Here is a 27,699-nt window from a genome sequence, read left to right on the forward strand (position 1 = left end):
ACATATACACAGATTCACGTTATGCATTCGGAGTCGTCCATGACTTCGGCGTACTGTGGCGAGAGAGAGGTTATTTAACGTCTCACGGTGCCCACATCCAACACGGACCCCTCATTCAAGCCCTATTAGACGCGATTCATCTACCTACTGCAATATCGATTATGAAATGCAAAGCCCACACAAAAGTTACCGATATCATTTCTCAGGGTAATGACCTAGCTGACAGAACAGCTAAACAGACTGCTCAGAATCAGACTCACACAACTGACATGACAAAGACAATAGTCCTGACACCAACACATTGCATGACAGTTAAGGATCCCGCCCTTGATGTAATTGACATACAGACACATGCTACACCAGAAGAAATAAAGAAATGGACTGAATTAGGAGGGATCCAAACAGATCAAGGATGGATGACGAAGGAAAAATCTATATGGTTTCTTCCCGACTCAATGGTCCAAGTCATCATTAACACAATACATAGTCCAGCGCACCTAGGAGAAAAAGCTATGCTAGACAGCATTCAACACATTTGGTTCAACAAACACTTGCGAGCCGCAGCGAAACAAAAAGTTCGTACCTGTATGATATGTTGTCAGTTTAATCCAGGTAAAAGCATCCCCGTAGAACAGGGTGGATTCCAAACTCCCGATCATGCTTTTGAAGTCCTCCAGATGGATTATATCCAGATGGAACGATGTCGAGGATTCAAATATGTTCTCGTAGTTGTCTGTGCTCTTTCCCGTTGGACAGAAGCATACCCGGTTTCAGATTACACTGCCCCGACTACTGCCAAACAGTTAGTTCGAGAATTCTTCCCACGGTACGGTTTACCACGTGTTGTCTACTCAGATAACGGCCAGCCGTTCTCATCCGAACTAATGAAACACGTTTCCCTTCTATTAGGATACCAATGGAAATTCCACTGTGTCCGACATCCCGAGGCGGCAGGTCTCGTGGAACGTCATAATCAAACTCTGAAAATTAGATTGTCCAAAATATGTAGAGAAAAAGGAGTAGATTGGATAGTAGCCTTACCAGTTGCACTCTTTTACATGAGAATGGTAGCACATTCTCGAACAGGGCTATCCCCGTATGAGGTGATCTTCGGTAGACCACCAAATATGTGGGGGACGCCTATACCTCGTAAAATAACTGATGTTGACTGTAATATGCTGACAGATTACCTGGCTTCCTTGATGTCTGCACTACAATCTTGTCGTTCACAGGTATCCGCAGCTTTTCCCGACAATACTGAGGTAAAACCCCATGACGTGGTTCCTGGGGACTTGGTGTTGGTCAGGAATTTTGACCGGAAGACCCAACTGGATCCTAGGTGGAAGTCACCGAAGTTGGTTCTACTCACCACAAGGACAGCTGTGAAAATCGAGGGAAGGAAAGGGTGGTTGCACTCGAGTCATATCAAGAAATTTTATGGACTACCATCCAGCGTAGATACTCCACCCTGTATTCCCTCACAGACAGACTCAAAGCTTCCCTTGGCTGAATTAACACAATCAGAACTGTATAAACTAAAATTGAGGTCTAGTAAGTCAGACAATTTGATTGTTTAAGTCCTCTCCAAGGTGAATCGGTTGAATTTGTTTCTGACATGTATCCTCTAGACCGGAATAGAGAAAGAAATAATCAAATGCTGCTCAAGAAGCATGCGTATTGTAAATCATTTCGTAGTCACTGCACAGTAACATTATTAATTTTGTTTTTTCTAAGTCTTCTGATCATCATTGTCAGCATCCTATTGCACATGTATTATCCTGTTCCTAAGCGTGCTTATAATATAACTGCAGAACATTCTTTTAGTGAATTACCTCCACATGAATTGTCTTATAGATTTGCGCTGCGCAATAACACTTTCATTAGTATGCTACATCATTCTCATCAAACCAGCAATGCCACAAATTGTTGGATATGTGGCCGACTCCCTCCCTATCAGAACTATAAGGGAGTTTTGCCCCTCTTTCCCTATCCGTTCACACACAATGGCTCCTGTGGAGCATGGTTTAGTTTGATTAATTCCCTAGATTCAAATTCCGCAGTTTATCAAGACAACTGGGTATGGGGAAACCTGAACTTAGTTTTGCTTAAAGTCTGCTACCCTAACAAGGAGGGACTTCCCAAAAGAACAGGAACTGATCTAGAAAATGAAGTATATGGATTAGGTAATTTTACGCTTAACCTCATGATCCTGAACGTTGAATCTGAAGCTACACCAATCTTGCCCGCCATGTCAGTATTCCCAGTAAAAGGGGAACTATGTATAAGAAAGAATGGTTCCATACACATGGGCCATAGTAAATGCACCACTGTAATAAAATTCAGTGATCAAGGCAAGTCTACATTTAGAGCTTCCCGTCATTCCTACTTTATATGTGGCCAGACCGCATATATACGCCTACCTTTAGATTGGGATGGTACCTGTTACATAGCATTCCTTCTACCACCTGTTTTCCTAGCTCCTCCTGATTATCACAGAAATACCCATTTAGTACACAATAGACAGCAGAGAGATCTCCCAATTGTTGATTACACTGAAACAGCATGGGAAAAATACACAGATTTCAATAAAGGTTTCTTTCCCTATATAGGTACAGTCACTAATAGTAAGCTGATACGTAGATTAACCAGAACCCTTGAAGCAGTAGTGAACGAAACTATTTCCGCCTTAGGCAATTTAACAGAAGAGCAGTCTGCTATGCGGATTGTTGTGCTTCAAAATCGTCTTGTCCTTGACGTCATCCTGGCCGATAGGGGCGGAGCTTGTAGGGTCATCGGATCAAGTTGTTGCATTTTCATACCAGAAAATTCGCCGTCAGTATATAAAGCCATAACCCGCCTTCATAAGATTGTAAGCCAGATACACCAGAGTCCAGGCACCTGGACTTGGTCCGGTTGGTTCTGGGGCGTGTTGTCAGCCTGGGGATGGAGAATGCTCTCCTTCCTAGGTATTGGCTTTCTCATACTATTCAGTTGCTGCTTATGTCTACAATGTGGGCCAGCGATTTGTGGTCTGTGTGCCACCTCGTGTATCCCACATCCAAGTTTTCGTTCGAGATCCCGGAAGAAGAAAGAAGAACAAATGATGCTATATGAACAGATCGATGGATTGATGAAGATCGATATCTCCTAAGGGTCCGAAGGGGACAAGGAGGGAATGAGGAAATATGAATTTTGTGATCAGTTATGTCCCCTATCGTAGACCCCAACGGCTCCATGTACATGCTATAAGTACATGTATGTTCCCTCCTGCTCCAGTTTTAAAGACGCAAATATATGTGCGTCCACCGTCAACATGTCCTCTTTCAGATCCACCATGAATGGGTCAGATATTCCTTTTCTAAGTATGAAAGGCCACCGACTTTATGTGGTTCACTTTCCACATTTTACAGACTCAGGCGAGTAGGCCCGAATTCTGTCATCAAGCCTTTTCCTGCCTTCTGCCTCTGAAAGCTCCAGTCTGAGCCTGCATCTGTGACCATGAACTTTGTCTTACTCCCTGCGCGGCTAACGGTGCCTGATCCAGCCCGTTGCCTGCCAAAAACTGTATTTCACCTTCAAGATTATCTCCTCCGCCCCTCAGACTGCATTCCTGTCTAGTAGTTTAGGTAAACATTCCTCCAGCTACCGTGCAAAGGGCCAGGCCTCGCTGTCCTCATGCAAGTAATTCATAGCCCTGTTACCATGGAATATTCCTACCCCCTCGCATCTAGTGTAGACACTTAGACGCTTGTACACGCACTAACAGTCAGTATAGTCAGTATAGAATAAGATTCTATCCTAAGAGACCTCTCTTTTTGGATAACACAGTTCTTTAAACATAGGATATTAGATATGATTTGGGATTAGGTTGACATAACCCCAGACTTCTGTCTCCACATGTAGAGCTAAATGTCAAGTCCCCTTCTCCCTCTAGTTGCACGTCAATCACACGTCATGCGGCTGCGCACGCATCTCTGCCAAATATTTCTGCTGACATTGCAGGATTCTCTTATGGATCCACCCACTTGTGACATCATGTATAATGACGTTTTCTAGTTACGCCTATTCTAGTTACGCATGCATATTTTATTTTGTCTTATCAGTTGATACGCCTACTGCATCTGTTTCACTGTAAATGCCTTTTCTATAAAAATGATTACCTATCAATAATATATGCCCTTCAATCCTGAACTTTCGTGGTGATGGAATAGAACGCCTACAATTCGAATTGTATTCCTTTGTATAGGAATAAAGCCTTTTTAAAACCTCTAATACCACGGATTCTGCCTCTCATTTTACTGAGTTATTCTTAATAGACTTTACCGCATAAAAAATAGTACCGGTAACGAAATATTTACCACAATCTGACCATTCCAAACTGATAAGCAACTGTGACCAAACTAGATATGATATGCTTTCAGAAAGTTGTGATGGCTTGTAGCCCAAATTATTTGGTTTTGTTCATATACTGAATTGCCAATAAACAGAAACTTGACAAAAATTAAAGACATGACCACACCGTGCATTTCCTCTCTTGCACATTTTGAGTTTGACAATTAGCAACACTGCAAAATGATACAGCTCAATAATATGATACAGAATGGTACATATTATTCTTCAATTTCAGGTTCAGACGAGTGGTTAGTGTAGCTAGTCCACACTAACGGTTGTCATGCACATTTTTTAAACACCTCAATACGTTTTAAAGCAAGCTGACCAGACACCGGTACGTGCAGTCACAACATTCAGGGATAGTTACCACCTATAGCATATGAAAGTTATGCCAGCAATGGTTACAGCATTCCACCTTATCTGCAGTTAAGGAACATATATCTCTCCTTTTGGATGACATGGATTTACATGACTTCTTGCTGGGCCCTAGGTCGCCATGTTCTAAACATCTCATACATGCCATATACAATTAACTTAGGAAAGTTTCTCAGCAGGAAGCTGCCAAAAGTTTAAGAGAAATTGATAGGGCAAATTTGAAAAAAGCATTGGATATTGTAGATAATATCATGACTAAATTGCCAACTCGCATTTATTCTTTGAATACTGTTGTATCATCTGCATTTGATATAATACAGAATGATATGTTTCTCCTCCAGCACAGGCAAAGTCAGCTGAGATTGATTATGCCATTGATTTGGACATTGCAAATTTTAAAAACAATCCATGTGCCATGGAAATATCTGAATGCAACTGAGTTGTTTTTGCCTTATAATTTAACATGCACACAAAACCGAATGGCAAAGAAAGATGCAAATTATACAATGTTAAACAATGAGCATTTAGAAAAATTGCCTTTCACAGTAGCTGAGACACCTTGTTTGAAACACTTTCAAGTAGGTAGATATGAAGCTTTAGGGGAGATTTTGTGCATGAAACTTGGTTTCTGCCCCTAAATTACAAATGTTTGCATGCAGAAACTGAAGTCTTTCTTAGTGGAAATGAATGTGAAACTTAATTCAGCAATTTATTAGTTTGTAAAGAGGTGACACTTCATGGGGCGTGGAACGCATCCATGGCCAATTTGGCATGTTATTTAAACGGCGTCCCACTTTTCTTGATTCAGCTAGTATTCGGATTACCTTAAAATGGAAGTTATATGTTGGTGATCAACCAAGGTTGTTGTGTGATAAAACTGGGAGTGCCATATGTGGTAACGGCTTCCAGGGTAGTGACCTGTTGTAATACCACCTACTCGCACGACTAGTGAAGTTACCTTGCGGCATTTGATTCCTATTTTTGGACATTAACTCTGATAAGTTAAGTCGACTGAAAGCCTTATTGTTTCAAAAGAATGTAGCTTTAACATCTGGTACCTTGGTAAGGTTAGGGGTTCAGATGAGGCAATGTAGGCTAGCTTGGAATTGGGACAATATTTCCTGATGATATGTGTGGATATGTGTGTCCCCATATTCTGAGGTTTATGTTGTCCAGTCACACAGTCCTACTTAATTTGTAGGAACCATATAACACTGTCCTGCTCAACCTCTTAGTGGCATTTTACATCATCTCCCAAAGCACCCTCATCGCTCGACTTTTGGAATCCTGAATCCAAGTACCAATCTTAAGTTGGATCTCCTCCTTTCTCTCCAACAGAACACAATGAGTCTGACTCCCTCAGTTCAACCTTTACATGAGACCCCTCATCTGCATCTTAAGGACCCACACACATCAACATCGTCTCCTACACAAATGACACTCAGCTAATGGCATGAACACCAGGAGCAACTTCACCCGTGAATGTCTGACATGGACAACTTGATGCAAGTGAACTGCCTCGAACTCAACACAGACAAAACGGAGATTCTGCTCTTCGGAAATAAGAACTCTCCCTGGGACTCCTCCTGGTTGCCACCTGACCTGGTTCCCACACCCACCCCCACAGACAATGTCAGAAACATCCTTGATGACAAGCTCTCCATTAACAATTAGGTCAAGACCATGATTGCATCCTGTTGCCATATCCTTAGAATGTGTCACAAAATCTTCAAATGGCTCCCCACACACACAAGACACACGCTTACCCAAGTCCTCATCATCAGCAGACTCGACTACGGCATTGAACTCTTAGCCAGCATCTCAACCCGAATCGTGCAAAGACTCCAAACCATCCAAAACAACCCTGCCAGACTCATAGTAGACGTCCCCAGAAACACGCACATCACTCCCTACCTAGCAGAACTGTACTGGCTAACCATCCAGAAACGCTGCAATTTCAAACACACCTCCAAAACCTTCTACAACACAGGACCGACTCCAACTCTACCAACTGTCCAGATAGCTGTGCTCCACCTGTATCTCCCTCGCACATATCCCACACATTCAGAGAAACAGGGCAGGAAGACGCACTTTCTCCATCATCGCTGCCAAAACGAACACCCTCTTCACATTAGAACTGCAACTTAACTCATCATATTCTGCAAGAAGCTGCAGACCTGTTCAAATAGGAGCCCTGCAGGGCATATGCTCCTGCTCTAGCACCCCCAGACCTACGCACCTGCTCCAGTACCTGATAGCCTCAGGTGATAACCTGCATCATACAAATCTGTTAAACATAACATAATATAACCATCTTAATCCTTTAGTGCAGCTCCTGAGTAGTTGATAAACTGAAGATAGGAAACTCATTAGAGCGGCAATGTATTTGTTTAGCCTGCTTTCTAGAAAATATTCTAAAATCAGAGCATCTAGGAATAGAAGATATTCAAAATGAGGGAGCTTTAGGCAAGACGCCACTAAGGTGCCTGATTATGATGCCAGATAAACAGCTTTCAAGCTTAAACTGGTATTGATGATCTACTGGGTACAGTGACAATAAAAGACCCCTTGAAGAGATCACAAAGCATCCAATGCTGCTGTATTATTAGAAATACCATTACACTCACCTTTTTCTTTTTGGAGATTGTCTGTGTACACAAAAATAAATTAATATGAGCTCTCTAGAATTACTTTTCATATAAGATTCATCTATTATTGCTCAATTTATAAACTTACCTATTGTTTTAATTAAATCACCTATCAGAGAAAATTTTGAGAAGAATAATTTAGTCTTGCTTTGAAGATGTGCAAGTGAAACTTGACAGAAAGAAAACTCAGAAATGGCAGTATTAGCTATCTGGGAGGATTTCTAAATATTCGTATTGCGATTTGCAAAATGTGTGTACAGGTGATATTCATAAGATATTTCTGTTCATGTAGTCACAGATACTTAATGTATTTCAAACTGACCTATAACATTCACAATTCTTATACTTTTCTTAAACCCTCAATCATTGGCCTGTTTTTTTGTAGTATATCACAATAAGAGGCATCTATAAAATAGTAATACATTCAATGCAGTTTATAATGTCTTCAAAAATATGTAACAAACAATATGTTCAGATTTTGTAAACCTCAACAGTATTTTAAAAAACCCTACTATCATTTGAACATTTTGTCTTTAGAAATGTCTGCTCAGATAGCCAACAATAGGTCATGAATTTGAAAATGAGCATTTCTGGAGATTTTCAAGATGGAGTCGTACAGTCTAATTTGAGTAAAATCCCTTGGTTGTGATGAAGAATGTGCATTGCTTTGCTCACTGTGTAGGAGACTTCTGTTTTTGTATAAAGGAAACATAGTCCAACTAATGGTCCTTCTAAAGAGCAAAATATAGTTCCCAACATCATCATAAGCAAAAGATGCATCACAGGCAGTAACAATCTTCAGAGAAGCAGAAGTACTCTACCTTGACTAGATTTGTTCTTGCCCTCACCTTTGTTTCAATGCAATTTCACATACCGTTTTCCTTCTGGAGACTGTCTGAAATAGAGACAACAAATGTGTAAGACTTAATACTCCATTGCTCTAAATTTCAAAGGCAAACTTTCAACAGTTGTTCCAAGCTTTAATATTATGACAAGTTTGCTCAAGTATAATTCTCTAAATTCAAGCTATTGCCAATAATTACAGGATTGATGCTAAAAATGATGAGATTGAAAATGTCCCATGTAAGAAATTGGGTTGGTGGTTGTCTGGGCTGTGAGACCTGGTCAAGCAGCACCCACAACCCTTTTTGGATCAAGGCAATTAATCTGTCCTCACCCCTTTGACAGTTTGGCACAGAGCATTGAGGCTTAACTCAAGAGCAATGTATAAAGTATATGTGGAACACTTTCAACTATAAAGCAGTGGAAACACGCCACAAAAGGAGCCTGTAACAGAGGTGGAAAATTAGAGTAACTTTTAATAAATAAAACAACAAAAATCCAATTAGTAGAACCCGAGATATTGAATTTTAAAGTTTTTAGTGAAACTAGCACCAAAAAGCATAAAGCTCGAACTAGGAATATCTGGCTGTGCTGGACAGGGATGAAGCCACAAGTTCAGGCAGACAGTTATGGAGTGCAAAATCTAATACAATGGGGTAACCCAGTAACCCTACAGAACCTGGGTATGTACAATATAAACAACAATCGATTCCGTCGGGTCAAACAATTTCTTTGTGGTTTACATTATACAAATTAAATAATTGGAAAACAACGTGCACTTGAACATAATAGAGAGAACGTGAATTAATCCCAATGGAAAAATATTTTACTTCATATTTGCAGAAACGGAAGAAAGACAAAACAATATATATTTTACTTTGTTATATCATGACATGAAGGCTGTCTGATAACCTTATTAAAAAACGGCGCATGTGAACATAATTAAAGTGATTTGGTGGATAAAGTGACAAAGTGACAGAATTAGTGTATTTTACAAAAAGGTGAACAAACTCTGTATGACTAATTACACAAGGAAGTACTAAAAGACAAGGTCCAATTATAATGGAGGTCACCTAGCAAGGTAAGTAAATTATATAAATAAATCCGTTAGGGGACCTAATACATGGACAAAGGAGCTGTCGACGTTTCGACCCTGAAAATCTGCATTGATTAGGGATATCAACACGGGTCTTCTTCAGGACAAGTGGACAAAATCGACAGCCGATACTCTTGGAATTCTTACAGTGTGTGGGAAACTCAAACCCAAAGCCTTGGGGAGAGAGAAAATCAAAAGGTAATGTTCGGGAGGAGCCTAGCGCGCAACCAAGATGGCCGCGTAGGTGCGAGGCTCCCGAGGACCTCCGCAACCTCCTACGTTTATCCTGCCTTCATCCTGAATCGGTTGAGGGGACTGTGTCGGTGAGCCTGCGCCGAGGTGGTACCCGTTTTCCGTTTTTGAATCGGACCCCGGGTGCCGGGGTGAGCACCGACCGAAGTTTGCGGCCTACTTCCCTCCTGACCCCGGATTCGAGTTTGGGGGTAACCCAGTGGCGAAGTGAACAATAACGGCGGGCCGGGCCTGGCGAGTCACGTACCCCGCACTTTCACTTTCGCTTTTGACTCCCCCTGCCCTCATCGCAAGTGGGATTACGGCGCTTCTTTGTGTTGGGGTGGCCTCGCTGGGAGACCCTGCCTGCCTGCCTGCGGTGGCCCGCTCTGCCGTCCTGGGGTGACCCCCGGGGCTCTCGGCCTTGATTGCTTGCTCTCCACTGCGTAGCTGGTGAGGGCGCGAGCCACACGACGATGGCCACGAAGCAGGATGGGGATCGGTTGAAGGCCAAGTCTACCCGGCGTGGCACCGCGCATCAGGCCAACATTATGGACCGCTGCACCCTCCCGAAGGGGTCTCCCGGCGAATCGCACAAGTCATCCGAGTGCCCCTCGGATGCCCCGGATTTGCCTGCGGATCTGACTTTGCAGGATGTTATGGGCGCCATTGCTGAGATGAAGACCTCAGTGGGCCAGCAATTTGACACCTTGGCACATAAACTCGACGCGGTCCTCATCGATGTTAACCTTGTTAGAGCCGATCTTTCTAAGACCAATGACCGGGTCGACTCTTTGGCCCACACCGCGTCGGGCCTCACGACTGAGGTAGCGGCCCTTCAGACGGAGGTGCATCGGCTCCGTCAGGCAAGTGCGCTCCTGGATCGGCGCCTGGAGGACTCCGAGAGCAGGGCCCGGAGGAATAATATCCGCATTATTGGAGTGCCCGAGGGACGGGAGGAGTCAGCGGCGGATCTCTTTGTGGAGGACCTGGTCTCTACCCATCTCCAGCCTAAGGGGCTGAGCAAATTCTTTGCGGTGGAGAGGGCCCATAGAGTTCCCGGAGGCAGGCCGAAGGTCGGAGCCCCTCCGCGGACTCTTATTGCCCGTATTTTTAACTTTCGGGACAGGGATGCGATTCTGCAAGCTTCTAGACTGCAAGGGCCGATTAAGCTGGAAAACATGGAGGTGAACTTTTATCCTGACTTCACGCAGGCGGTCCAGAAGCAGAGACTGAGTTTCCTGGGTGTCAAGCGGCGGCTTCGGGACATGAACCTAAAATATGCCATGCTCTTCCCAGCCAGGCTGCGGGTGGAGGCAGATGGTCGCACTCACTTTTTTGACCGTCCTGACATGGCCGGGGACTGGTTGGACACTTTGACTGGGGGACATGGTCGGGATGGAGGGGGGGCGACGGGAGGTGAGCGCTCACCGGACCGGGTCTGAGGTACTGACACCGTGGCTCACCCCGGATGATGCCACTTTTGGCCATGCTTAGGGTCTTTTGCCTATTGTGCCTTGTTTCCCCTCCATGGGAGGTTGTGCTGGGTCTCGAGGGGGTTCTCCCTCCTCCTCTAGGGGGTCTTAGTAGTTCCATTTACATAGGGGCGACAGGCACACTGCAAGTTGGGGGGGCTGTTTGGGCTCATGCAGGGGTGCAGGGAGGGGGGAGTTTTGTTGGGGCTGTTGGGTTGGGGTTGGGTATTGTTTATATGTACCACAAGGCAGATGTATTGTTGTGCTACTTCTACAGTGCTCCCTGGGGGGAGATGGCTCGACTTCGGCTATGATGGGGGGTAGGGGACTGAGTCTTTTGTCCTGGAATGTTAATGGACTGGGGGACAGGATAAAACGGGGTGTGGTCCTGCAGTTTTTAAAACGTATTTCTCCCGATATAGTATTTCTGCAGGAAACACACCTCATTGGAAACTCCTTTCGTGCTATGAATAGACGGGGCTATCGCCTTGTAGCCCACTCGGGCTTCACCTCTGGTTCGAGGGGCGTGGGAATCATGGTTAAAACTTCGCTCCCGTTGGAAATGGATGAGGTGTTCCACGATGACAGGGGACGATACACGGCTCTGGTGGGTAGATTGGAGGGTAGAGTGATTGTTTTAGTTTCTGTTTATGTCCCGCCAGGGTTGCAAACAACTACTTTCGCTGATCTGGGACGCCTCCTCCTTGGCCTTCCGGAGGGGATTCTAGTGGTTGGGGGAGATTTTAACGCTGTAGTCTCCGGTACTGAGGATCGTCACCCTCCTAGGGATCTCCCCCGTGCCCAAGCGTGGTTGTCCGGCCTCTTGGATACATTGGGGCTGGTGGATTGTTGGCGGCTGAAACACCCTACGCAGATACAGTACACCTTTCACTCCGGGGCTCATGGCAGTCTTTCAAGGCTTGATTATGTTCTGATGCCAGCGGCACAGGCAGGGAGGGTTGGGGAGGTACGACATTTGGCGCGGGGTATTTCGGACCACTCCCCGCTCCTGCTGCACTTCGACATTGTCCCGAGGGGGGAGGGGAGGGTGGTCCCGGTCAATCCCTGGTACCTGCGTGACCCCGCAATTCGCGCAGATTTGGTTAAATCTCTTGAGCGGTATTTTGAAGATAATATGGGGTCTGTATCGTCTGCGGTCTCTCTGTGGGAGGCGTTCAAGACGGTACTCCGGGGGGAGGCCCTGTCCCTTATTTCCCATTCCCGGTGGCGCGGGCGGGAGGAGGTGACCCGTATTGAAACTGAGATAACTGAGTTGGAGGGTGATCTGGAATGTGGGGTGACGGACGACAAATTACATGCTCTCCGACTCAAGCATGCGGACTATAAGGCCCTCGTCACAGAGGCAGCCAGGGGCCTCAGTAGAGAGCAGCATGGGAGACTGTATGATGTGGGTGATAAGGCTGGTAAATTGATTGCGTGGCTGGATAAAAAGGAGAGAGCGAGTCGAGTTGTCCCGTTGATTGAGAAATTGGATGGTGTGTGTGTCACTGATCCGGGTGAAATTGTTGATTGCTTCGCAGAATATTTCCGTGGGGTGTATTCCCCGGTGTCTTCCCGCTCGGAAGAGGATTCCCATGCTATGCTCAGGGATATTGCGCTGCCTTCCCTCTCGGAAGAGGATAAAGTGTCGTTGGACACCGCCCCTACATCTGAGGAGATTGCCCTCGCCATACGTTCGGTCGCTTCCGGCAAGGCCATGGGTCCTAATGGCCTTCCCATCGAATTGTACAAGCTGCGACCAGATACGCTGGCGCCACATCTCCGTGCTATGTTCCTCGCGGCCCGTTCGGCGGGTTCCCTCCCGCTGGACCAGCGTCTGGCCACTATCGTGGTTATTCATAAGGAGGGGAGGCCGCGGGATCGGGTCACGTCTTACAGGCCCATTTCTCTGTTGAATGCGGAGCCCAAAATTCTCGCCAAGGTGCTGGCTAATCGGCTGGTTAGCGTGGTGTGCGATCTGATTCACCAGGACCAGTCCGGCTTTATCCCTCATCGCAACACCGCGCTTAATCTGCGGCGTTTGCATGGGGTGCTCGCGCGGGTCCCGTTCATACGAGAGCCGGCCATTTTGGCGTCCTTGGACGCCACTATGGCGTTCGACACGCTTGAGTGGCCATATATTTGGGCGATGCTGGCGAAGTTTGGTTTCGGCCCGGGATTCATTGGTTGGGTGAAACTGTTATACTCCGGACCTCTGGCGCAGGTGGTGGTGAACGGTAGAGTGTCGGCTCCGTTTGAGCTGGGCAGGGGTACGCGGCAGGGCTGCCCGCTGTCGCCGCTCCTCTTCGCGCTTGCCTTGGAGCCCCTGGCGGAGTGGCTGCGGTGGGATCCTTCCATTCGTGGTCTCCGTTGGACCCCTGAGTATGAGGATCGCGTATCCCTTTACGCAGATGATATCCTTTTATACCTTGCTTCCCCGCGTAAATCGCTGATTGTAGTAGTGGATGTTTTGCATTCCTTTGGCCGCAATTCTGGCCTAGTCATCAACTGGGCTAAATCCTGTGTGTATGTCCTCTCCGGGGAGACTCCTATCCTACCGCGGGGCTGCCCTATCCAGGTCGCTCCGCAGGGATTTAAGTACCTGGGTATCTTTATCACCCTGGACGCTGAGGCCCGATATAAACAAAATTTGCTCCCCCCCCTCCAGCGCCTGAAGGAGGACGTGGCGCGTTGGAGGCGCTTGCCGCTCTCATCGCTTGGCCGTGCGGCATTGTTTAAGATGATGTCGCTGCCACGTTTCCTATATGCTCTACAGAACACGATGGACGTTGTCCCGGCGCGCTACTTTCGCGAGGTGGAGAGTCTGCAGCGCCACCTATTCTGGGATGGGAGGCCGCGTATCGCCCTTGCGAAGCTGACACTCCCGTGGTATGACGGGGGGGTCGCCCTCCCAGACATCAAACGGTACTACTGGGCCTCCCAGCTGGCCGCGATAAACCACGGCCTTTACGGGCCCGCTCTAAACCCGGCCTTTGAGATGGATAAACTATTGCTGCCGGGTGGTGACTATAATCGGGCGCTTTATTCTCGATCGCTCGACGCGCGTCTGACGGGCCCTACGCGGGTCATGGTACGGGTGTGGCACGCGGCAAACTTGGCGATGGGGTGGAAGGATCGATTGACCCGGGCGACGCCACTGTATGCCTCTGAGCGGCTGGGCTCCCTGTGGACCTCGAAGGGCTTTGAGAAGTGGGACATGATAGGCATCAGCAGGGTGGGCAATCTCTGGACGAGGGGGGGATTCAAAACGTTCGATGTGCTGCAGACGGAATTCCAGTTGCAGGACAGGGAGTACTTTCGATATCTACAGGTCCGTCACGCGCTGGTCTCCGTATTCCCGGATGTTGCCTCCATCCCGGAGTACTCCCCTCTGGAAGATAGAGTGCTAGATGGGCATGTGCCGGACGGCACGATTTCCTTGATTTACAAAAAGCTCATCAACGATCGCTCGGGACTGTTGACTGGCCTTCGTGAGGCGTGGGTCGCCGATGGATTGGAGCTGGACCACGAGGACTGGGTGTCTGCGGTGGCCTCCCCGAAAGAGGTGGCCATACCGGCCCGCCTTCGCTTCGTCCAGCTCAAAATACTCCATAGGGTCTATGTTACGGGGCCGGGTCTGAAGCGTATGGGATATTCCGTGGATGGGTTGTGTAAGCGTGGGTGTGGTTCCTTAGGGACCTTCGTCCATATTTTGTGGGAATGTCCGGAGGTGGCGCGATTCTGGCGTGGTGTGCATGCGGTGTTGCAGGCGGTCACACATGTGCCGATGCTTCCTGAGGCGAGGAGGTGTCTGCTAAATGTGTGGGAGCCGACTGATTACTCATTGCCGCAGACGTGGTGGGTGACTCTGGGCTATATGGTGGCCAAGCGTGACATAGCGCAATTGTGGGGCTCCCAGAGGTCTCCAACGATCTCGGCATGGAAGGACAACATGGATTGGTGTATGTTTCGGGAAAAAGTGGTGTATGTCGCGAGAGGTAAGCCTGGGAAATGGGTGAAAGTATGGGGCCCCTGGAACTCCTACCGTGGCGGAATTTGTACCCCGCCAATGACGCCTGATCTGGCACTGGCCCCGTCTCCCTAGTCTCCTTGTCTCCTTGGTTCTGGGTACTGAGTCCACTTTGTTTCCGCTCCGGCCTGTCCCCCCCCGCTTTTCCTGTGGATCGGTAGGGTCCTCCCCAGGGGAGCTCATACTGCTGCTTCGCCTTCTTGCTGCCTTGTGGATTTGTTTGTTATTTCTTACATAAAAATGGAACCGCCATATGGGGGGTCCGGACGGTGTGGCCGCCAATGTTTTTTCTTTCCAACTCCTGTGATCTCTCTCACGCTGCAGCGTGTGTTTCCCACTTGTATTCTATGCTCTTATTGTTTGCTAGCGGCCGGCCCGAAGGTTGTAGGCCCATTTTTGTATCTCTTTTGACTTCTGTAATAAAGGTTTCAAAAAAAAAAAAAAAGGTAATGTTCGATGAATGCGGAGTACCTGTAATTAAATTACAGAGGGGCCGAGGGATTCTAAGTTGTTCAGGGGTGCTCAGCCATATCAGCAGAGAGTGGTCACACGAAAGAGGAATAAAGAGCTGTATATTTGGATGCTCTTCCAAAACCGAACGTATGGACAAAAGTTGCAATGACGTGAGAGCTCAATGCTTGTAATTTACTGAGCCAAAAGTCACTTGGAAAATACTTCTGGATATTCTATTGGGGACGAAAGTGCTTAGAATCGCACTGAGTGCATAAGCTTATTAGTCAGGCCAAGCGCCACAAACGTGAATCAGGGCTGCATTTGGCTTGTTGTAGCTATTTAACCCCAGCGATCCACGAAATGGTCCTGAGTTATGGCGTGCAGGCTGGCTACAGGGACCCAGTTAGGCCTGTTGAACAGAGTACCCGAAATCCTGGTTGCAGAGAGTTACGTGGATCTGCATAAAAGATGTGCAGCGCAGCCGAAGCGATATGTTGGTTCGAGATGTGGCAAGGCTGTGGTGTGAGGTCCTGTTGCATCGTTGTTGAGAATCCAGTCAACAGGGCTTATGATGCGAAGTCCGCTATCCGGTATGTGGCATTCAGCTGGCACAGGTTCAGTTCCAAGGAGCTGCGATGATCTGTCCATCACTGTCGTCGAGATTGCCTTCGACATGAGATCGAGGACATGGTCTGTGGATGCCCCGCACAGCACCGTTAGAATGATGCGTCGGTCCTGAGGACTGCGGAGGTGAAGAGGGTCTTTTTGAAGGATCCAATCCACGCCGCAGTGGTAAAGTGTCCATTCTGCTCAGGGATGTGCGACTCCGCAGATGAGATGTGCCTATTTTGCTCGGTGATGTGCCACTCAGAGAAGATGCATTGGTTCAGCTGGCAAGCACCTTAGGTCCACTTCCAAGGGTCAAGGACTTGAGTAGCACCACTTGGCAGGTTAGACTCACAGACGGCAGAGGCCAGGTGCATGGTGGTTCCAAGCCTGTTATATGCCTGAGGCTTCAGATCAGGAGGCCAGCCATCTGGCCCTTGTAGACACTCTGTGTTCTGGGTTCAAAAGATGTAGGTTCAGTCCTTGTCACCCAGGTAAGATGGCAGCAGTTCAGCATAGCAGGGCCGCAGTTCCTTCACAGCAGCAGTCCATCAGAGTGGCAGTCCTCCAGCAGCACAACAGTACTTTTTCCTGACAGAGTATCCCAGGTCCAGAAGTGTACTGAAGATTTGGTATCTGAGGTTGCCTTTTTATATATTGATGCCCTGGTTCTGAAAGGTGGTAGAAGCTTCTAGACATTGTCTTTAAAGAGCAGAGAATTCCATCCCTCCCCTGCCCTGGCTCCAAGCTGGCTGAAGAGACAATGCGCGGCCGTTGGGCCTTTGTGGTGAGACACGACACAGCCTAGTGGCGGTGCACAACTCCTCCCTCCCAACCTGCCTTTGATTGCTCATACAGTCACACTTAATCTCCCATTATGTGTGGCTGCCTAGGAGGAATACACAAAAGCCCAACTGTCAACCAAGCCCAGTAATGTGAAGAGGAGAAGAGGAAATGTGTATTGTATTCCTCTATTTCAGCACTCGTTTCAGAATCTGTTAATGTCTTTGTAGATAATATTCCAGAATCAGAGCATCTAGGAATGAAATGTTATCAAAATTTGAGAGCTTTAGGCAAGATGCCACTAAGGTTCCATGTTATGATGCCATAAAAACAGTGTCCAAGGTTAAACTGGGATTGACAATCTACTGTGTACAGCGACAGCAAAATACCACTTGAAGAGTTCATAAAGCATCCAATGCCACTGTATTAATAAAAAGACCATCACACTCACCTTTATCTTTTTGGAGATTATCTGTGTACACAAAAAAAAAACTTAACGTGAGCTCCTTAGAATTTGTTTTAATATAAGATCCATCACTTATTGCTCATTTATAAACTCACTTCTTGCTTTAATTAAATCATCTATCAGTGAAAATATAGAGAAGGATAATGTATTCTTGTTCTGAAGATGTGTAATTTATTTCTACATTGCCTACTGGTGAAACTTGACAGATAAAGACAAGTCAGAAAGGGTAGTATTTAGCTATCAGGTAGGAGTTTCTAAATATTTGTATTACTCTTTGCAAAATGTCTGAAATGTACTATTCAAGTGATATTTCTGTTTGTGTAGTCATAGATAATCTATGCATTTCAAACTGACCTATTACATTCACAATTTTTATACTTTTCTAAAATTCCTCAGTCAAGTATATGAATATCAAGTTGACTTGCACTATATTGGTTAGTGGGTCTGTAAATAAGTAATAAATTCAATGCATTCTATAGAAAGGCTTCAAGGATATGAAATAAACTAAATGTTAAGATTTTGAGAACCTTAAAAGTATTTTTTTTAAACCTACAATCTTTTTGAAATTCTACTGTCTGCTGGAATAGCCAACACTTCATTTATGAATTTGAAAATGGGCATTTCTGAATATTTTTTAAGATGGAGTTGAAGTGTCTAAATTGAGTGTCTGTCTTGGTGTTTAGTGTGTGTCTTGGTGTTTAGTGTTGCGGTGCAGAGTGGGCCCAGCCTTGCGTAGGAGCCTTCTGTTTTTGTATAAAGGAGACATAGTCCGGCTAATAGCCCCTCTATAAAGCAAAATATCGCTCCCAACATCATTATAAACAAATGATGCAAGATAGGCAGTAACATTCTTCAGGCAAGTAGCTTAACAGAAGTACACTATCTTGACTTGATTTGTTCTTACTCTCACCTTTGTATCAATGCAATTCACATACCTTTTTCCTTCTGGAGAGTTTCTGAAATAGGGACAAATGTGTTACTTGTGCAGATTTAATACTCCATTACTCCAAATTTCAAAGGCAAACTTTCAAGACTTGTTCCTCTCGTCAATATTATAGCAACTGTGGTGAAATTCTCTAAATTCAAGCTATTTACAAAAATTAAGGGCATGATATTAAAAATGATGAGCTCAAAAGTGTCACACCACAATGAGCATTTGACAGTCAGCATTGAACAGAACAAATTAATGTGCATTTAGAACATTACAAGACCTACAACCAAGTGTTCCTTTTAGTGGCTGTGTGAAAAAATTGCGTTTGTGCACTCATTCAGAATACATGATACTTTCATAATATGGTGCATAAAATATATATTTCACAATATTATTAAAGATTGAAATAAGAAAAGAGCTATACAGGTCATAAATGACACATAAAAAAACAATGATGAGCCTAAATCCCAAAATAGCTGCCCTTGTTACTTTCTTGATTCAAATGAGTGCCACTAAAAGACAACACAATACAAAAACAATAGTTGACTTACTTTCTGTTTCGTCACTGTGGACAGAGCCATTTCTCCTAATACCATTTTAGGTCATTTCTAACAACATTCTGGTTACATCTAAAAGCATTTCAGCATACTGGGCTAATCCCACCAGAACAGCAAAGGGATTGTCTATGAAAGTTCTAGGCTAGGACAGGAAGGGGGATGCTATTTGTATTTGTATGATCAACACTGTGTGTGTCCCTTCCGAGGTCTCTTACAGAATAACCATCAGGTACAGTCTGTGAGGGATCTAAAGTTAAATAAAGGCCCATATTACCACTTTAAATGATAGCCAAGAGACCAACAATCAAGGGCTGGCAACTTTTATAGACAATAATTAGAGTCTCTATCTAACTCAGTTTGGTTTCCGTATTCACCACAGCACTGAGCTGGCACTGGTCACAGCCACTGAGGAAGTCAAACAGACAACAGATCGCAGGAGCAATGCGGGCCTGCTCTTATTAGAATATTCAACCATGTTCAACACACTTAACCATACTCTCCCAATCGACTGACGTGGATCGTTTGGTATAAACGACAAAGCACTCAAATTCTTAACACCCTTCCAAGTCGACCAAATTCAAACAGTGTCTTTAGGAGACTTTACATCACCAGCTTTCTCACTGACATGCGCAGTGCCCCAGGGTTCATTCCTGAGCCCCACTCTATTTAATCTGTATGTTACCCCGCTGGCAGCACCGATCAAATCTCATGGTTTTGCGCTGGTCTCCTACGCTGATGACACGCAGATTGTTGTGTCGATAGCAGGTAACCCTGAGGCCACGGCAGTTCAATTTCACGATTGCATGCTCCACATAGCAGCTGGATGCAGAATAGCTGCCTGAAGTTCAACTCCTCAAAAACTGAGGTTTTACTGTTTGGCAATAACCCATCCTTTTGGTCTCCTAACTGGTGGCCTCAAGAACTTGGAACCCTGCCTACCCCAAGGAGCGAAGTAAAAGATTTGGGACTAATCATCAACACTAAGCTATCCTTCGAAGGACGGATAAATCACACTACATCTTCCTGCTTTTATGTCTTGAAAATCCTCAGAAAAGTCTTGCCTACGTTCCAATGACCTTGCAAAAAACTGTAGTTATGGCTCTCATTTCCTCTAAGTTGCATTAGTGCAATGCACTCTTCATCAACATTCAAAAGATTCTTGCACAAGTTGCAGACACTGCAGAACACGGCAGCGTTATTACTTGAACCTACGTATTTGAGACAGCGCTCCGAACATTACATTTCGGCACGATCTCGTCGCTCATCTTCCAGTGGAAACCTTGTATTCCCTAAATTGAAACTAGTTAACTGGGGGGAGGAAGGGATCGTAACCTGCACAGCGTGGCTGTGGAAGTTGCTCCCCATAGACCTCAAGAACAAAGCAAACTTATTAGAATTCAGGAAAAACCTAAAAACCTGGCTATTCACTAAATAGCATCTCCCCATTTTCCATAAACAAACTCTGTCTCTCAGTCTGATTCAGCGCCTGAATACCCCCAGGTTCATTCAATTTAGTTTTATCCCTTTACCATAGGCCTGCCTCTGTCTCATTCCTCTATTTGCATCTTATGTATCCCCTAGAATAGATGAAATGTATGCCCACTCACATCAGCAGCAATAAGGTATAACTTGTAGGCCACGACTATACTTCTCAGATGTGTCAGTTGGGAAATCTTGGAATATTTCAGAGGCTTCTTGATGATGAAAAGTGAATGGATGCTGTTCAGCCACCTGCCTTGTACGAATCCTACACTAAGATGCTATGAAGCTTACTTGAACTGAAAAGAAATGCTCAAATTAAGGCCACAATAACAATGTAAATCCTCAGCTCCTGCTCCGGCACAACCAGAGCTACGCTCCTGCTCCAGTACCTGGATACCCTCGAGTGATAACTTGCGCCATACAAATCTGTATAATGTAACATAATATACCCATCCTAATCCTAGAGTGCAGCTCCTGAAAAATTGTCCGACTGAATATAGAGAACCCTATAGAGCCACAATGGCTTTGTTTCGCCTGCTCATGAATTTTTAGTATTGAAATAAAAACCTACAAAAGGTGGAAGTTTGTTAATGAAGAATCACGGACTATAACGCACAGGGAATTTTGTCCCTATGCACTGAGTCATTTATAGATTTACAAACTGAGGTTTGTGAAGCCTCACATGACTTTTCTGAGATTGGAAATTTAGTTATAACAGCTATCCTCTAAATATGGCGAGGAATCCATAACTATGACCTGGCGGCCAGTGATAGGTAGGCCACCAGGCTGTGGTTTTCAACCAGGGGATTAAATCAAAGGGATTCACAAGATTGACAGGGTGGAGCATTTGTCAATTTTTGACGGTTCCCATTATCTGCCAAACTGTAAATGATACCTCTCTGTCCCCCTATATGCTGCAGGAAACTAGAAAGATGTTCTTCCACAACGAGCCTGACATTGCCCAGTTTACAAGTGTATGAAGATGCTTATTCTTAGATATAGAGGCAAGGCAGCCCTAAGACAGACAAGGATCAAACCCTGTCAGATGCCAAATAGAAATTACATCAACTCAGAGGAATGGGTCCAAATAATCAGAAGCAGGATTGGAACTTTTCATAAGAAAACCTGGTACATATCTAGGAGCTGAAAACAGTAGAGCAAATCCAATGGCGTCAGTACAACCTAATGGTCTAGGAGAGGATGGCAATGTGACATTGGGCCCTTCACTTATAGTATGATATTAATCAAGAGAAGGGAACATTTGTATTTCAGTCCTCTAGCCCAATCTTTCATTTCAGTACTTATTTCAGAAACTGTTAATGTCTTTCTAGACAATATTCCAGAATCAGAGCATCTACAAATAGAAGGAGTTCAGAAGTTGAGAGCTTTAGGCAAGAAGCCACTAAGGTTCCTGATTATGGTGCCACAAAAGCTATTTCCAAGCATGAACTGGGATAGATGATCTACCGTGTACAGTGACAGCAAAATACCACTTGAAGAGATCATAAAGCATCCAATGCCGCTGTATTAATAGAAATACCATTACACTCACCTATTTCTTTTTGGAGATTATCTGGGTACACAAAAACAAACTAATATGAGCTCTCTAGAATTACATGTTATACAAGATCCATGTTTTACTGCTCAATTTATAAACTTACATATTGCTTTGATCAAAATACCTATCAGAAAACATATAGAGAAGTCTAATGTAATCTTGTTTTCAGGATGTGTAAAATATTTCTACATTGCCTACTGGTGAAACTAGACAGATAAAGACAACTCAGAAAGGGTAGTATTAGCTACCTGGGAGAATTTTTTAAATATTCTTATTACATTTTGCACAATGTGTGAAAATATGATATTCATGGGAGATTTCTGTTCATATAGTCATAAATAGTTTACGTGTTTCAAACTGATCTGTCACATTCACACTTCTAGTACTTTTCTAAAACCTCTCAATCATTGTCCTGGTTTTTTTTTGTAGCAAATGCATTAAGGTCCTTGCAATATAATGGTGAGGGGTCCTTGCAATATAATGGTGAGGGGTCTATAAAATAGTAATACATTCAATGCAGTTTTATACAAAGGCTTTAAAGATATGTAAGAAACAATATGTTCAGATGTCGTAACCCTCAAAACTATTTTAAAACCCTACTATCATTTGTAAATGTTTTCTTTTGAAATGTCTTCTCAGACAGCCAACAATAGGTTATAAATCTGAAAATGGGCATTACTGGAGATTTTCAAGATGGAATCGAACAGTCTAATTTGAGTTAAATCCCTTAGTGTGTGTATTGGTGATTTGTGTTGTGGTAAAGATCATGCATTGTCTTGCTCACTGTGTAGGAGACTTCTAGTTTTGTATAAAGGAAACATAGCTGCTCAGCATAGTGGCAGTTCTTCAGCAGTACAGCACTCCTCCTTCCTGGCAGAGTACCTACAGGTCCAGAAGTGTACTGAAGAGTTGGTGTCTGAGGTCTACTTTTTATATCCTGATGTCCTGGTTCTGAAAGGTGGGAGCTGCTTTTTAGACATTGTGTGCCCTTGCTCCAAGCTGGTTGAAGTGAGAATGCAGAGTCGTTAGGCTCTTTTTGGGGAGACACAACACAGCCTATTCAGGTGTAAGTGAGGCTGGACCCAACTCCTCCCTCCCATCCTGCCAGTGATGTCCCACTCAGTCACACCTAAACTTCCATTATGTGTGGCTGTCTAGGAGGAATATTCAATAGCCCCGCTGCACACTACACCCAGTCAGATAGACTGCAGGCACCAATGGATAAGGCAAGAAAATGCCAACTTTCGTAATTTTAAATCCGACTCCACCATAAGTTAGCATTTAAAATTTGGATTCCAGAGACACCAAACTTGAACCAGATGCCATCTTTCTAAAAGTTTCTGGAAAAGAGTACCTCCTAGACCGTGGATTTACAGTGATTTTGTCCAAAAGGAGCTATAACATTCTCCCTCTGTAAGTACAATTAATGTGCAGACATAATTCAAAGTTCATTCACAATGAGGCTAAGGTTTCCCAAGATTTCCTATTCTTTTTTACCAACCACCCACTACAGAGTATCTCTGTCTATACATTGGTTTATGGTGCCTTATAAGGCTCGAAAGGATGTTTCATGAGCTGAGCCAAGATTATATTAAGGTGCCAGAGTGGAGGAGGAGGTTTGATCGGAGGGAAAACCCGAAAAAGCCCCTTCATGAATTGTTTTATTATCCTTACTGACCATAGAGAAGGGCCTGAAGACGTTTTTCTGAAACGAGAGATGGCTGCAAGATGAACTTTGATGGATGCATGAGCTAAACCAGCTTTTACAAAGGAAAGGATATAAGGAAGAATCTCCTGAGCCGAGGAAGAGAAAGGGTGAACTCCCAATTTTTGGCACCAGAATCAGAACCTCTTCAACTTCATTTGGTATGTCTTGTTCGTACTCTGAGCATGAGCCTGGGAAAGGATGTCTCTACACTCGGAAGACAGATTCAGGTAAAACAAACTTTCTGTGCTCAGGAGCCTAGCTGATAATTGAAGGGATTTGGGATCCAGATGCAGCACTTGGCCCTGGGACATCGTCAGCAATGATGGGATAGGATCCAAGGGAATCGGTTGCTCCACCAACAGAAGAAGAAGCTCTGTGTACCAGTACTGGTGAGGCCAGTACGGTGCTGTGAGGATCATTTTGCAGGGTTCTGCCTTCAACTTCCTGAGAAGCCTCAGGAGAAGAGGAATGGGGAGAAAAGCATAGACAAAGACACCTGACCATACCATCGAAAACACACGCCACCAGGATCCCGGATGGTGATGCCAGCTTGCGAAGTACTGGTATTTTTTGTTCTTCGGTGTCACAAACAGATCTATGGATGTCCTACCCCTAAGCCAGAAGATGTCGCCAGCGTCCTCTGGTCCAGCTACCACTCATGGCAGACTGACTTTAGTCTGCTTAGTGTATCTGCTGTTTTGTTGAGATTCCTTGGAAGATGCTCAGCTTTCAGCTAAACCCCATGTAGGATCGCCCATTCCCAGATACTTTGAGCTTCCACAGACAACAGACGGGATCTCGTGCCGCCCTGTTTGTTGCCGTAATGCATGGCCGTGGTATTGTCTGTTCTGATCAGAACCAACAATTTTTTTATTCTTGGGAGAAATACCTGTAGGGCTAGGTGAATCGCTCTTAGCTCCAGCAAATTGATGTGCAAAAGACTATGATGCTGTTGCCATCAACCACTTATTTGGAGGTTCTGTAAGATCGCTCCCCAACCTTCTAGAGATGCATCAGTTGTAAGTATCTGAGGAACTGGGGTGACCAGCAAAGAGAGACCCTAAGAAATGTTCACCTTGTGAATCCACCATGAGGCAGCTTGTCTCATTGGCGAAGTTACTGTGATCATGTCTTCAAAAGATCCTTTCACCTGATGCCACTGTAAGTCCAATTGCTCCTGAAGAGGACGCATTCGTAGCCTGCAGTGGGGTATCAGAGGAATGCAGGACGAAATGGATCCCAGAACGGACTTGTAGAGGCAAACTGAAAGTGACCTTTTTAGGAGGAGACGCGCCATCAACATCAGTTTGCCTTTTCTTTCTAGTGATGGAAATGCTCTGTTCAGGGATGTGTCCAATATGGCTACCAGAAAAATGGCGTTCTAGGAAGGAAGCAAGTTTGACTTTTCCCTGTTGAGGGTAAGACCTAGACCTTTGAAGAGCTTTGTACAGGCTGTCACAGAATTCCTGCCTGTTGTTTTGGAAGGGACTTTTTTCAACCAGTTGTCTAGGTAGGGAAACACCTGGTGCTGTTGTCTTCTGAGGAAGGCCGCTACCTCTTGGTGCCGATCTGAGGCCGAAAGGGAGGAATTTGAATTGAAAGTGGCTCTCGGCTACTGTAAAGTGAAGGAACTTCCTGTGTGGAAGCAGATTTATTAAAACCCACTGGTGAAGGGTCACCTCTTCGTCCACGGGTTCTTAACAAGTAAGGAGGAATCGACACTGGAGTGAAGTACAAACCATAGGTCATTTATTAGCATTCATGAATGGGGCCTCGTCCGACAAGCACCATAGAGATATTCAAGGAGGAAGCACACTGAATGATGGTTACATGGTTTTACATGGAAACAGATCACAAGCAAGAGATACCCAGAGGTAAATAGAGCTTTGGGAAGAATACACAAACGAACAATCGGTAAGAATCAACAGCCTTAGGAGGCGCCCTCTGGCGTGTTTGCAGAAGGGGAACAAATTCCCCTTGAATACTGGGGGTCCCTGGGGGCCAACTAGCCCACCAGGAACCTCCAGTATGCGCCAGCGGGCTGCATTGCAGAGAGGTGTTCTAAGGCCACGCCCCTTTTTACACCTCTCTGCAATGCAGATCTGTGGCGCTTAATGGAGGTAGCTGGTGGGCTAGTTGCACCCCAGGGACCCTCAGGATTCAAGGGGAGTTAATCCCCCAACTTAAAACGCGCCACGGGGTGCGTTTGCACAGTGATGAAGAGACGGGGCGGGGCCTGAGGTGACATGTGTGCAAACAGGCCCTGTAGCGCGTTTTAAGTTGAGGAATTAATTCCTCTTCAATCCTGAGGATCCCTGGGGGCCAACTAGCCCATCAGGTACCTTCAGTAAGCGCCACAGAGCTGCGTTGCTGAGTGTTGAGAAAAGGGGCGTGGCCTCTGAACACCTCTCTGCAACGCAGCTCCCTGGCGCATACAGGAGGTACCTGGTGGGCTAGTTGGTCCCCAGGGACCCTCAGGATTGAAGAGGAATTAATTCCCCAACTTACAATGCGCCACAGGGCAAAGTTTGCACACATGTCACCTCAGGCCACGCCCCCTTCCTTCACCATTGTGCAAACGCACCCCCTGGCGAGTTGGAAGTTGGGGAATTAATTCCCCTTCAATACTGAGGGTCCCAGAGGGCCAACTAGCCCACCAGGTATCTCAAGTATGCGCCAGGGAGCTGCTTTGCAGACATGTGTTCAGAGACCACGCCCCTTTTTACACCTCTCTGCACCGCAGCTCTGTGGCGCTTACTGGAGGTACCTAGTGGGCTAGTTTGACCCTAGGGACCCTCAGGATTCACGGGGACTTAATCTGCCAACTTAAAACGGCCACAGGGCGCGTTTACAGTGGTGAAGGGAGGGGATGGGGCCTGAGATGACGTGTGAAAACACGCCCTGTGGCGCGTCATAGGCTGGGGAAATAATTCCCCTTAAATTCTGAGAGCCCCAGGGGGCCAACTAGCCCACCAGGTGCTTCCAGTAAGCGCCACTGCGCTGTGTTTCAGAGAGGTGGCCCAGGCCGTGCCACTTTTCACACCTCTCTGCAACGCAGCTCTGTGGTGCTTACTGGAGGTACCTAGTGGGCTAGTTTGCTAGTTGGACCCAAGGGACACTCAGGATTCAAGGGAACTTAATCTCCCAAATTAAAACGGCCACAGGGCACATTTACACAGTGGTGAAGGGAGGGGACGGGGCCTGAGGCTATGTGTGCAAACATGCCCTGTGGCGGGTTTTAAGATGGGGAAATTATTTGCCTTCAATCCTGAGGGCCAGTAAACGCCACTGCGCTGCATTGCAGAGAGGTAGTGCAGGCCGTGCCACTTTTCACACCTCTCTGCAACTCAGCTCTGTGGCACTAACTGGAGGTACCTGGTGGGCTAGTTGAACCCAAGAGACACTCAGGATTCAAGGGGACATTATCCCCCAAATTAAAACGACCACAGGGCATGATTGCACACGTCAGTTTAGCCTCCCCCTCCCTTCACCAGTGTGCAAACGCGCCCTGTGGGACGTTTTAAGTGGTATTTTTAAATCCCCCTGCCCTATTATATACTAGGGGCTTACAGAGGAGGTCATTCTAATCACAGGGGGACCCCAACGCATAGTGTTCCCTAGTGTATGTAGGTGTTTTCACTGTATTCTAAGTGTCTGTTAGCATAGCACTGGCTCTAGGACTCACTCCCCTTGCACTCTAGTGACCCATTCAGCACCATGTACTAATCCATTCACTGCGCCAAAACCCAAACACTTATAAATTCACCCAGGCACTCTCCTTGCAGTAGTCTAATCATTCAGTCAGTACCCAAGAACTCATCCAGCGAGCCAGGCTTTAGCACATGGACTGCTTCAAACCCCTATCCACTATTCATGCAGTCCTCTAACCACCTCCACACCTTTCTTTCACACCTTCAATTCCCCAGTCACTATCTATACACTCCAGCAAATACCCGGTCACTCCCCTTGCACTTCTCCAGTGACCCATTCAGCACCATGTAGTAATCCATTCACTGCGCCAAAACCCAATAACTTATAAATTCACGCAGGCACTCTCCTTGCAGT

General features: G+C 45.6%; 1 protein-coding gene across 1 annotated transcript in view; it reads right to left on the reverse strand.

Moving 5' to 3' along the window:
- Nucleotides 1–27,699, reverse strand: part of LOC146869483 (butyrophilin subfamily 3 member A3-like) — a 246,996-nt gene that overhangs the window by 65,600 nt on the left and 153,697 nt on the right. The window contains exons 4-9 of the mRNA XM_085599875.1: nucleotides 21,921–21,941; nucleotides 18,334–18,354; nucleotides 17,384–17,404; nucleotides 8,290–8,310; nucleotides 7,504–7,524; nucleotides 7,395–7,415 (exon numbers count right to left, since the gene is read on the reverse strand). Coding sequence (XP_085456001.1) covers nucleotides 7,395–7,415; nucleotides 7,504–7,524; nucleotides 8,290–8,310; nucleotides 17,384–17,404; nucleotides 18,334–18,354; nucleotides 21,921–21,941 — 126 coding nt within the window. The remainder of the gene's footprint in view (nucleotides 1–7,394; nucleotides 7,416–7,503; nucleotides 7,525–8,289; nucleotides 8,311–17,383; nucleotides 17,405–18,333; nucleotides 18,355–21,920; nucleotides 21,942–27,699) is intronic.

This window comes from Triturus cristatus, chromosome 1_1 (assembly GCF_964204655.1).
Source record: "Triturus cristatus chromosome 1_1, aTriCri1.1, whole genome shotgun sequence".
Taxonomy (NCBI): Eukaryota; Metazoa; Chordata; class Amphibia; order Caudata; family Salamandridae; genus Triturus; species Triturus cristatus.